The sequence below is a fragment of the Taudactylus pleione genome, unplaced genomic scaffold (assembly GCF_031769625.1).
Source record: "Taudactylus pleione unplaced genomic scaffold, aTauple2 ptg000515l, whole genome shotgun sequence".
Taxonomy (NCBI): domain Eukaryota; kingdom Metazoa; phylum Chordata; class Amphibia; order Anura; family Myobatrachidae; genus Taudactylus; species Taudactylus pleione.
Genome location: NW_028284917.1, coordinates 492,730 through 506,306, shown reverse-complemented (window position 1 = coordinate 506,306; position 13,577 = coordinate 492,730). Strand labels below are relative to the sequence as shown.

The following is a 13,577-nucleotide window of genomic DNA, read 5'->3' as shown; positions in this document are numbered from 1 at the left end:
AGCTCTGTTGGCTGTGAGCCAATCACAGCTCGTGGAGTGGCCGCTCCTGATTGGCTCATTTGAAATGCCACCAGCGCTGTTTCTAGATGACTGCCGGTGCATATCTGCAGTTCTGCACCGCTGCCACCCGGGCACCCGCTCTCTCTGGACTAGCTGAATAAACCAGGTAGCCTGGTAAGTATATAGTCCCTGCCCTGCGCCCCTCAACCTAGTCCAGCCTTTCCTGCCCAATGCATCCCTACTCCAGCCAGCCTGCCCTGCCCTGTGCCTCCCCCCCTACTCCAGCCTTCCCTGCTGTATGCCCCCCCATTAAGGTTCAGCCTTCCCTGAACTGTGCCCCCCCCCCAAGGGAGCCCTGCCTATTTTATCAGTACCGGGCCCCACAATTTCTGGTGGCAGCCCTGTCCCCCAGTACACATTATGCCACATTGTAGTGCCACCAGTACACATTATGCTACGCAGTGCTACGTGACAATTCCTGAGAACTTGATAGACAAAATGTGCAGTTGAGCCTCTGGGTCCCTGGGCAATGTCACCTCCTGCACCCACTATAACTATGCCCATGGTAACATTTCTTATTCATCAAAGCAGAACAACTTTCAGGTGCTTCCGTGTACTTATTATAGTTACTTTCTCAGAGATACTAAAGTAGAGAGGTGTATTAAACCTGTTAGAGTGGAGAAGTGAAGATGTTTACCCATAGCAACCAAATCAGCTTGGAGCTAGCGTTTATCCAGTACTTCTATAAAATGATAGGTATTAGTTGCTATGGGCAACACTCTCCACTTGCCCACTTATCCACTCTTCGAATGGTTGATACTTCAGCCTTCATACTCTAATTAAAAATAAATGAAGATTGATTTCCAATAATCTAGTAAAAATGTGCCCATGAATTACCTACAGTATGTGCCTGTCACCCAGGTATGTGAATCATTAGAATATAGAGGGTCTCTCTGTACTAAACATCGCTTATTCAGAGGAGCCGGGGGTGTAGGTGCACTGTGCTAGAGCGCGCCTAATATCTGCGCTGCCTCAGCCCCTACCCATGGCTGTGCCCCTACCCTTGGCTGCCTCAGCGCCTACCCAGGGATGGTATGTCTCAGTCATATGGGGCGGACAGTCATTTTACAAGATGGCTCATATGTCACGATTTATTGCCAATGAATACAGGATAATAAAATCAATGTTTTAAAACCATCTACACTTGGAAAATGTTACTTGCTGATATTTTGTTGGTATGTGACGGGAGCATTGTAATTCACATCTACTGTAGATGGCCACCCTGTTTCCTCCTTAGTTTGGAAATCACAGTTCAGGATTAGTCACGAAGACTCGCTTGAAACAAGTAGATCATTACAAATATCTACATCCCACGAATAATCACTGACCATCGTGGATTAAAAACATCCAGAAGAAACATCCGACACGGGAAGCAATCGGGAAGCCGACTGCCTTATCCCCGCATGGGTGAAATGCCGGGCGTCTACATCTAGATGCCCGCATTTCCCCGACGCCGGGAAACCGTGATGCCGGGCGCCGCGAGCGGACAGCCGCGGGGGGGAGGGTTAGGTTTAGGGCTCCCGGGGGGGGACTTAGGGTTAGGCATCCCCCCGGGAAGGTTAGGGTTAGGCTAGGGGGAGGGAGGGTTAGGGTTAGGCACCCCCGGGGGGGACTTAGGGTTAGGCACCCACCCGGGGGATTAGGGTTAGGCACCTGGGGGGAAGTTAGGGTTAGGCACCCCTAAGGAGGGTTAGGGTTAGGGGGGTTAGGTTAGGTTAGCAGATACTTACCTAGTCACGATCAGGATTTCCAGCGCTGTCGGGCTTCCGCTGCTTCGCACTCTGCTCCTATCGGGCTGCCGCTGACGGGAATCGAACCGCCGGCCGCATGGTATATCATACCCATTCCTCTGACACAAGTTAAAAGGGGGACGAGGAACAAACAGACTTTATATTCTAACAAGTCAAAGGATACGATGAAATGAGGCTAAATGACAAACAGGCGCTAGATCGGATGGAACGAAATTCATTATCGGAGGTGAAGGACAAGGAAGAATAGGGAAAACAAGAATTTGAATGTACATAATAATCATCTATGGATAGAAAGGACTGTAATAAAAATAATATGGTATCGGGTATGAAGCCGGTAATTGTGCTACATAAGGGCCCATAATTTATTTATAGTAAATCTGCACATATTAAAGTCCAGTAAAAGTAACAAGAATGTAGGAAGAGGAGAATTGTAGAATAATTGGGATACTCATTGGCTACTGCAGTGGTTCTCAAGCTCGGTCCACTCCTCAGGCCCAATGTGCAGTGCTGGTTCTGCAATCTCGCTCGCAGATCCGCCAAGCCGCAGCATGACTGACATGGTCGCAACCTGGGATTACCAGCGCTATTACCGGTCACGATGGTGGCCCCTTTGGCCAGGCTGCGGTAGCTGATTCTAACCGCAGCCTCACCGAGCCCTGGCAGCTTGTGAGGCCGGAACATCTGCATCCACTGGTGATTCTGTGAGGAGACCTGGAAAATATACACTGTTTGGGTAGAGATCACACCGGGTGGGGACTCCCGGTGCAGCACCTACTGACACCCCTCGCGCTGGGAGTCATGGCCTCGAGTCTGCAAGGCCACACCCCCTGAGTTGACCCGTTTGGGGGAGTGACTGCGTGTCAAGCCCCTGCTGTTGTCATGCCCTTGCCCAGTGCTCCAAACGCGCGTCTTCCTTCGCCGCTAGGTGACACCATCCGAGGGGATGACACCTAAATAGCAGAGCAACTCTGCTATTTGGGTATCACTTGGTGCGTCCCACACCCCCGACACTCCCCTAGTGACGCCACTGCTGTTTGGGATTCTGAGGGCCGAGCTGTGACCGACTGTATACAAATATTACACTGACTGTGCTACTGAACCTAGGTTACCACTAAAAGAGACCGTGCGTCGCTATGTCGATGTTGGATGTAGTTGAGCGATCATTTTTTTTACTACACATGCGTCTAAGTCACACTGCACATGCTGGGGGTGTTTTAAGAGAGGAGGGGGCCTTTGTGGAGTCTCCGACTGGGGCCTCCCCTCCGCCAGGCTGCCGGCAGCGCTCTGGGCGCAGTAGACTCCGGCTTCTAGAGTAGGCTCTAGCGCTATGTCGGAGTCCACTGCGCATGCGCAGGTCATCAGGAAAATGGTGCGGCACTGTGTCTGCGCCAAAACGCCGGGAAAATGGCCGCACCGGCCATTTCCTGGTGCTTTGTAGAGCGTTGGTACCGCTGATGTGGGACACATGCGCTCATGTGTACCAATTGTGGTAGTACAGAGGGCCTGATTCAGACCCGCTCGCAAGCGCATGTCAATGGTGTGCTCTGTGGACGCACAGCGGCCGCACTGTGTGTGCGCAAGCCCCGGAGCGAGAGAAATTCTCTCACTCCGGGGCTCGCTACAAAAGGGGCGGCTGTCGATGTTGATCGACAGCTCTCCCCTTTTTGTAGGCGTGGCGGGGGGTGGCTTTACAAATGGAGGCGTTCCCAAGCGAACACCTGCGTTTATGGGCGGCCCCACTGACATCACTGGTCAGTGGGAGAGCTTCCGGCTCTATTAGAGCCAGAAGCTCTCTGGGGCTTGCGGCCACGAGACCCTACCACAAGGGTCTCGTCGCAAGCCTGATGGTCGCGATGGTCTTGACCATTGCGACCATCAACCTGGCCACTCGCAATAGCTGTGGGTGGTCACCCACAGCTATGCGAGCGGCCAGGAGGCCGCACAAAAAAAACGCCCAGATTCAGAGCGAGCGCTCTTTCAGAACGTCTGGGTCTGAATTAGGGCCAGGTCAGTTGCAATTTCAGACACACGCACGCTTAAGTGTATTGAAAGTTTATTGGAGACATTGGTTATTGGTGACGATGTTTAGCGCACATCTCTTGCAGTCTTTGCAAGTGCCGGATCCATTCTGCGCATGAACAGATCGGTTCCTTCTACCTTGCTCGCAGACCCCTCCCCCCATGCATCAGCATGATTGTGATTGTCATGTTGCAGCATTTGGTGGGGGGGGGGAGCGGGGTGTGTCGCCCCCGTTTTCCGGAAGAGATGAGGCCAGATTCTGTGACAAAGATATTTTTGCATCCGGTAATCTGTAGTAAGCTTCAGCTTCCGCAGCCTGGCCAAAGGAGCAAACATGGCGACCGATGGTGACCTCAGGCTGCGAGCTCGTCGCAGCACTGGGATCGCAGATGCAGCAAAGAGTTCTCTATTTCCTACAGACGCCTTCTGCCGCATTCGCATTTTAGGTGGACGCCCCCTCACAGCCGATTGCCTCGTCTCTCCCAGAAAACGGGGGCCACACCCTCGTTTCCGGGATCGCAGCCCAGGAGCACCCCTGCTCCGCCTCCCAAAACCCACAGTCTGCCTGCGGCTGGGAGATGTGCGCTTACCATCAGGGTAGCATACATCTCTGAATCAGGCCTTATGTGCGATCGGTGCTCTATTCAGATGGGCGTGGCCTGTGTACATACGGGGTCTGTTCTTTATTTTGCAAGGTACGGACAGATGGAACAACAGCGCTTGCATGGCGCACTAAGGTACAGCGTCTGAGCAGCGGATCATAACAGCCCCTATATGACGTATATATTTTAAACTAGAATGAATGTGTATCATTATCAGTATGGATTTATCATACAGGATATTTATCGTTCTGTCCTGAATACAGCCTAGGCCTGGTAGATCTCAGTATTAATCTCTCTGAATTGTGGATAAGGGCAGAGATGTCTGTTCTCCACGCAGGGTCCCCAGGGGGCTGATGAACTTTCTCATGTGAGCCTTTATATTAAGGCCGACTGTCTAAAGATTCAGCAGCCTGAGGGGGCGTGAGAGCATTAAATGGTGTATACTGTATAATGGGAAATATTATATCCTTTATTATACCTAGCGCTGCGTTGATGGAGAGAGATAGAGAGACTTTTTCATTTTAGGTTAATAAAACGACAACAGTAAATATGATCTTTGCAGTATAAGGTTCTAAAAACAAATGATGCTCAGTGTACAGGATCTATGGAAACAGCCACCCAATATGATTGTGGGGTAGATGTATCAAACCTTGGAAAGAGATAAAGTGGAGAGAGATAAAGGACCTAATTCAGATGTGGGCGCAAAGCAGATATTCATGCAGTTCAGCGATTATCAGGCGCCTGCATATGCATTGCGGTCGCACTGCGCACGTGCCAATATATGTTAGCGCTGCCGCTCATAGTGAGGATTCCTCTGCAAAGTTATTGACAATTTGGGGACTCTTTGGGGGCGGTAATGGGGGGTGCACGTGTGGCGGCTGTTTTAGGTGCGTATCTCAGCACACTACAGCCATTCCGTATGCAGAAAACTCGGCGCCAGTGCCTCCATTCCCGCGGCCATTCTGCACAACCGCAGGATTACTTAGATCAATTATCGAAGGATCTGTGACCACCGCTGCGTGTTTTGTTTTTATATTTACACACACATGTCACACATACATTACACACACACATATGTCACACATACATTACACACACACACATACATTACACATATGTCACACATATATTACACACACACACATACATTACACACACGCCCACACACATATGTCACACATATATTACACACACACGTCACGTACACACACGTACCATGCTGCAGGTTGGAAATGAAGACGGGACCAGGCACCATGATGCAATTCTAATTCTATTGCATAATATTGGCTCCGCCTCCTCCCCATTGACCTGCAAATCACAGCATTTTTGTTGCGAGGGGGCGGGGCTTAATGACATGGTGGTGCTTGCTCTAAGCTTTGTCAGGGGGGGTTTCTGGCACGCTTTCGTTCACCCAACAAACCCCCCCCTGTCGCCACTCATAAATGGCACTTCCTGTCAATCACTCTACGATGGGTCTACGTAGCCTCTGCGATCGCAGTGGTTGGTTCACGCACAGGCACTGCGATGCGTACGCATGCACAGTGCGAAATAATCGTCAGATTGCATGCGCATAAGCAACTGCGTTCATTGCTGAATTAGGCCCATTGTGCATGTGGCAATGCATTGTAATGAATGATGGAACAAGGTATCCGAGGACTCCGTAAAGTGTACTGATCACTTGGCTATGTATAGTGTGCTGGTCACCTGGCTCTGTATAGTGTGCTGGTCACCTGGCTATGAATAGAGTGCTGGTTACTTGGCTCTGTATAGTGTGCTGGTCACCTGGCTATGAATAGAGTGCTGGTTACTTGGCTCTGTATAGTGTGCTGGTCACCTGGCTATGAATAGAGTGCAGGTTACTTGGCTCTGTATAGTGTGCTGGTCACCTGGCTATGAATAGATTGCTGGTCACTTGGCTCTGTATAGTGTGCTGGTCACTTGGCTATGAATAGTGTACTGGTCACTTGGTTCTGTATAGTGTGCTGGTCACTTGGCTATGAATACTGTACTGATCACTTGGCTCTGTATAGTGTACTGATCACTTGGCTCTGTATAGTGTGCTGGTCACCTGGCTCCGTATAGTGTGCTGGTCACCTGGCTATGAATAGTGCTGGTTACTTGGCTATGAATAGTGTACTGATCACTTGGTTCTGTATAGTGTGCTGGTCACTTGGCTCTGTATAGTGCGCTGATCACTTGGCTCTGTATTGTGCACTGGTCACTTGGCTCTGTACAGTGTGCTGGTCACTTGGCTCTGTATAGTGTGCTCATCACTTGGCTCTGTATAGTGTGCTGGTCACGGCTCTGTATAGTGTACTGGTCAGTTGGCTCTGTACAGTGTACTCCTCACTTGGCTCTGTACAGTGTGCTGATCACTTGGCTATGTATAATGTACTGGTCACTTGGCTCTGTATAGTGTACTCATCACTTGGCTCTGTATAGTGTGCTGATCACTTGGGTGTGTATAGTGTACTGGTCACTTGGCTGTGTATAGTGTACTGGTCACTTGGCTCTGTATAATGTGCTGGTCACTTGGCTCTGTATAGTGTGCTGGTCACTTGGCTCTGTATAGTGTGCTGGCCACTTGGCTCTGTTTAGTGTGCTGGCCACTGGGCTCTGTATAGTGTGCTGGCCACTTGGCTCTGTATTGTGCGCTGGTCACTTGGCTCTGTATAGTGTGCTGGCCACTGGGCTCTGTATTGTGCATTGGTCACTTGGCTCTGTATAGTGCACTGGTCACTTGGCTCTGTATAGTGCGCTGATCACTTGGCTCTGTACTGTGCGCTGGTCACTTGGCTCTGTACAGTGTGCTGGTCACTTGGCTCTGTATAGTGTGCTGGCCACTTGGCTCTGTTTAGTGTGCTGGCCACTGGGCTCTGTATAGTGTGCTGATCACTTGGCTATGTATAATGTACTGGTCACTTGGCTCTGTATAGTGTACTCATCACTTGGCTCTGTATAGTGTGCTGATCACTTGGGTGTGTATAGTGTACTGGTCACTTGGCTATGTATAGTGTACTGGTCACTTGGCTCTGTATAATGTGCTGGTCACTTGGCTCTGTATAGTGTGCTGGTCACTTGGCTCTGTATAGTGTGCTGGCCACTTGGCTCTGTTTAGTGTGCTGGCCACTGGGCTCTGTATAGTGTGCTGGCCACTTGGCTCTGTATTGTGCGCTGGTCACTTGGCTCTGTATAGTGTGCTGGTCACTTGGCTCTGTATAGAGTGCTGGTCACTTGAGTCTGTATTGTGTACTGATCACTTGGCTCTGTACAGTGTACTGGTCACTTGGCTCTGTATAGTGTACTGGTCACTTGGCTCTGTATAGTGTACTGGTCACTTGACTCTGTACTACATGCTGACTTACAGATAGCACATTTTCCTTTTTGCAGATTGTCATTGTGCTACAGAACAAACAGTGGAAATGTTCTAACAGTAAGTCTGTGAATTCCCTGTTTCTGATAGGATAGTAATACATGAATAGTATGTGTTGCCTGCAGCATGTATTACACACTAAGATAACTTGTTTTGGGTCAAAAATCATCAAGGAGCTGTTAAGTGCTGCTCACAGAGGCATTGCACAGACCTGTATCCTCACCCTGCCGCCTTATCTCAGTGTTAGGTTCTGTAGCCTGAATGTACCTGGAAGAGTGTCAGCTTTGTGACTGCTGGGATCATGGGGGCTGGATTTACATGTATAAGTAATAATGGGGATGCTTTAGAAAATATGTCCAGCTAATAGGCATATATTACATTTTCCTTAGGGTTTTGTGTTTGTATTTCATACAACATCAGACTAAGAATAAATGTTCCAGTCAGCAGGGGGAATTTTTACGAGATTTCATATTAAACAAGTGATAAAACTGGAGAGAAATGTCCGGTAGTTACTGTATGGGGTTTTCTGACATCAGTATCCATGGAAACCAGAAGCCGGGATCAGTGGATTTTATCCAAGGAGATGAGCGCTTTGTATCAAGGGTGCAGCATGTGGTTGAATCATTCCCAGTACCCAAAATTCCAATATCACCCTGAAAACTCACTGCCCAATGCTCACAATCCCAGTATCATCCTTATACCTCACTGCCCAATGCTCACAACAACCCTGATAGCTCACTGCCCAATGCTCACAACCACCCTGATAGCTCACTGCCCAATGCTCACAATCTCAGTATCACCCTGATAGCTCACTGCCCAATGCTCACAATCCCAGTATCATCCTGCTACATCACTGCCCAATGCTCACAATCTCAGTATCATCCTTATACCTCACTGCCCAATGCTCACAACCACCCTGATAGCTCACTGCCCAATGCTCACAATCTCAATGTCACCCTAATAGCTCACTACCCAGTGTTCACAATCCCAGTATCACCCAGATAGCCTAATGCTCACAATCTCAGTGTCACCCTGTTAGCTCACTGCCCAATGCTCACAACCACCATGATAGCTCACTGCCCAATACTCACAATCTCAGTGTCACCCTAATAGCTCACTACCCAATGTTCACAATCCCAGTATCACTGATAGCCTAATGCTCACAATCTCAGTGTCACCCTGTTAGCTCACTGCCCAATGCTCACAATCTCTGTATCACCCTGATAGCTCACAGCCCAATGCTCACAATCTCAGTATCACCCTGATAGCTCACTGCCCAATGCTCACAATCTCAGTATCACCCTATATCTCACTGCCCAATGCTCACAATCTCTGTATCACCCTGATAGCTCACTGCCCAATGCTCACAATCTCAGTATCACCCTGATAGCTCACTGCCCAATGCTCACAATCTCAGTTTCACCCTATAGCTCACTGCCCAATGCTCACAATCTCAGTATCACCCTATATCTCACTGCACAATGCTCTCAATCTCAGGATCACCCTGATAGTTCACTGCCCAATGCTCACAATCTCAGTTTCACCCTATAGCTCACTGCCCAATGCTTACAATCTCATTATCACCCTGATAGCTCACTGCTCACAATCTCAAAATCACCCTGATAGCTCACTGCACACAATCTCAGTATCACCCTGATACTGTAGCTCACTGCCCAATGCTCACAATCTCCGTTTCACCCTATAGCTCACTGTCCAATGCTCACAATCTCAGTATCACCCAGATGTCTCAATGCCCAGTGCCTGTAATCTTAGTATAGCTCACACACCAAGTGCCAGCAATCTGCGTATTACCCTGATAGCACACTGCCCGCAATCTCAGTATCAGCCTGATAGCTCACTCTGCAATCTCAGTATCACTGTGATAGCTCATTGCCCAATACCCACTACTGTATATCAGTATTACAATAATGACTCACCCACAACCCAGTGCCTGCAATCTCAGTATTACTTCAATTACTTACCAAGTGGCCACAGTCTCTGTATCGTTGTACACAAAGCAAATATCCACTACTGTTATTTTATAGATTTACTTCTGTGAAAATACTCAGAAGTAAATATCTGCAAAACTGAGCAAAGTTAAGCTGGCCACACACATGGCGATGTGCTCACGATCAGCCGATGTGTACGGTTTCCCTTGAAACTCTCCCCGGCAGCTCTGCACACGATTTGGTGTCCAATCTTCATACGATCTCTCCTGCAGTCAAATTTCACAGTTCATCGCCTCCTAGATTGTCAGATCTGCCCTACTGCACAGCAGATCTGACGATGCGATGTGCGACCAGCAGGGAGCGGGGACTCACAATTTACTCAGGATTTGGCCATATTTTACACGATCTGTCATTCCAATGTATCGGAATCGGCCAGATCAGGTAAAATATCGCTATGTGTGTGGCCAGCATTACAGAAAATGTAACAATTATAGTGCTACAATGTAGCGGTATAATATATAACTATTCCAGAGTGCCCTAATCTCCGCTATTACAGTCCATGTATTAAGGATATCCATGTTTGAGTCCAGATGGTTAAATCAAATTGACTGGGGTAGTAATTATTCACCTGTGCATGGATATCCTTAAAACCTGGACTGTAATAGCGAGGTAGGGAACCTCTGCACTATGCTATTAGACCTTACAATCTAGTATTATAATGAGATAAAAGCCTCATTTATTAATATGCAATGATAAATGGGACCCAAAGTGTATGACACACACTGCACCACAAGGGCTCACTTTGATGTGATTTAAGGGAATATTTACTATTACTCAAAACACATGGTTTTTGCAGATTTTGTCTGCCATATGTAAAAGGACATTAATAGAAAATGACAACATCAGGCCAGTTTTGCATTACATTTTATTATTCTTTTAAACCTGTCAGGCAAAGTCTGCAAAAAAAAAAAAGGGGTTACTGCTTAGTAAATATGCCCTTTGATAATGTTAGATATATAGTGGTTTTTATCCTGGTGAATTAAACATCTTCTGTAACACTAGTGACACCAGGGGCTGATGCAGCGAATATCTCGCCAGTTCGTGTAGCCAGTGCAACTTATGTCAATTATCTCTGCGCATGCCCAAGACCATGTGCCCACATGCATATGCCACCAGGCAGATTTGTGTGAATCTGCCACTTACCTCTACTTGCGCCTGGATGGACGATAGAGGAGCGTTCCCATACCAAGTACAGGATAAGGGCATGGTCATGCATTTGCGAACACATACATATTGGGAAGAAGACACCTACATACCTGGGAAAGTCCTAGTATTTGTTTTCAATCAAACAACATTTGATTGGCCGTTGTGAATGCACCACAGGCACTGATTGGTGCTTTCCTAGTCACTCATGTATATGAAGTTTTTGTGACCAAGCATAAGCAATTTTTTTTCTTTTTTTACATACGCCGGGCAGGTTCTGAAATCTCCTATGATGCATGCGTTACAGAGTCTACGCACAAAGGTGTTGTGATAGATTCAGGTGGTATCAGGAATGTAGCGAAGAAGTGATGGGTGTTCCTGGACAGTGACAGGGCGGTGGCTAGTAATGTACGCAAAAATGGTCCGTTTTGTGGCTATAGCACGAGAGTGTCGCCTGGCGGGTCAAAGTAAGTGGCTGCATTCATGGACGGACAGCAGCAAGCATAGGAGGCCGTGGTCAGATGGAGAAACTGCACCGGACGTAGCGCTGCGACTTGCGAGGCCAATACCAGGATCGGCAGGATGCTGACATTTAAAAAAAAAAACAGGCATGCTAGGGATTGAGTTTTTTTATTCCCAAATCCCCGGATTGAAATAAAACGGCACGGGATTGGCCTCCTTAGCTGCGCCCGATGGTGGCATATAAGGACGCACCAATCGGTATTACAGCGTGCACGAAAAGGCGCTAAAAGTGGGCGTCTCAGGTCCTTATAATGGATGTACACAATGGAAGGTGTTTATATGCCATTTGCATAAAGTCGTAGAGGGGCGAACGCCAATCAGGCGCTAATCAGTGATCTAGTTTACCATTGCAGGAACTGCCTCTAAGGTAACCATGACATCACAGGACACTCTCTTATACACATAATAACAGACATAAATCCCAGTACAGTGAATGCTTTGTTACAACAGAAGGTGCATTAATAACAACAGATTGATCTGATGAAGGCTGATAGCAAAGCTGATGATAACCGGCTGTAATAAGGCTGCAAATATGGCATTTTCCTGTTTTATTATTTTTCTTTTTCCTGCAAGAAATTTGCACTTTAATTATTCAGCTGGATATATAGTGGGGTTAAATAGGCAATGTCGGGCAATTCTCCAGCTGCTATGGAACTACAAGTCGCAGCCTGTGAATGAGATGATGGTGGAGCAGTGTCAATGCCTGGCATGCAGCCTGTGAGGGTGGGGGGAGAGCGCTCCTCATCGCACGCAGCTGCTCCTGCTCAGGTTTTGCAGGCAGCCCACTGACTGGCAGATGACATCACTGGGGGCTGTGTCTGGCTGCTGATGTGGAGTGGAAATGGTCATTAGTGGAGCTGCTCGGCTGCTGATGCTGGTCCCTGGTGTGCAGCTGGAGCTTGGGGCGTCATGGTGCTGAGAGGAGGACACCTTGCGGGCACCATGCACTGCTAGTCCCTGCTGTTGCACGGCATCCTGCTCCTCCTGCCCTGCATTCTGCACTCCAGCACTACTGCTGCTGCTGCTGCCCTGCATTCTGTTCTCCTGCTGAACTGCATCCTGCTCCTCCTGCCCTTCATTCTGCTCTCCAGCATCATTGTCCCCGCTGCTGCACTGTATCCTGCTCCACCTGCCCTACTTGTCTCTGCTGCTGTACTGAATTTTGCTCTCCTGACCTGTATCCGGCTCCTCTTTTGCCCTGCATCCTGCACTGCTAGTCCCTGCTGCTGCTGCACTGCATTCTACTCTCCTGACCTGCTAGTCCCTGCTGCTACTCTCCTGACCTGCTATCCCCTGCTGCTGCACTGTATCCTGCTCCCCTGCACTGTTTGTCCCTGCTGCGGCATTGCATCCTGCTCTTCCAGCCCTGCTCACCTTCACCCAGAACCCAAATTGTTCCCTTGTGCTCCGGAGGATGGTGCTGGCTACTTGGCAGAGGACTACATGGGGTCTGGACAGGTCATCTTGTCTTCAGGCCCTTCCTACTGAGGACCCCAATTCTGTGAGCAATGACTTCTAAGCACCAGTCTGACTGGATCCCTTACAGGTAAATTAACCCCTTCCCCCCTGTACTTACTAGAGCATACATATACTCAGTTATTTTATGGCAGTCTTATACAAATTAACCTCCTCAGTCCCACTCAGTCAGCACTGACAGCCATGTATGGTTCCATGTGATTTTCTTGCAGTAGATGCTTTAAATGTTTTGTTATTTTTTTCTTTCATCTCATGGCCATTCCAGTACTGGGTTAAATCCTGGCCGGCCTCATTACCTGACTGTTGGTGGAGATGACATATTGAGGCTGGTTGCTCTGATCATGAGATCCAATCATGTCACCAGCCATTACGGATGATGCTTGGAGATGAGTTAGTCCAGATGTTGGGTGACACATGAACCTTGGTATAATATGCAGACAGGCTGGAAGGGCCGAGCTCCATCTCCTGAAGTTTGGAAGTGGCTGCTGGGTTCTTTATCCTGTATAGACTGTGTGACTTTAGATGCATTCAGTTCTCCAACATCCTAATATGGTTTCCTAGGAGATTTTATATATATATATATATATATATATATATATAGTTGTGTATGGGATCCTGGCGA

General features: G+C 48.3%; 1 protein-coding gene across 3 annotated transcripts in view; it reads left to right on the top strand.

The window, feature by feature from the left end:
* Positions 1–13,577, top strand: part of TUB (TUB bipartite transcription factor) — a 216,825-nt gene that overhangs the window by 116,460 nt on the left and 86,788 nt on the right. The window contains exon 1 of one of the 3 annotated variants that reach the window (XM_088450308.1): positions 12,329–13,025. The exons of the other annotated variants lie outside the window; for them this stretch is intronic. Coding sequence (XP_088306434.1) covers positions 12,988–13,025 — 38 coding nt within the window. The 5' untranslated portion in view covers positions 12,329–12,987. Of the gene's footprint in view, positions 1–12,328; positions 13,026–13,577 lie in introns of those variants that run through there. 3 annotated transcript variants of the gene reach the window in all.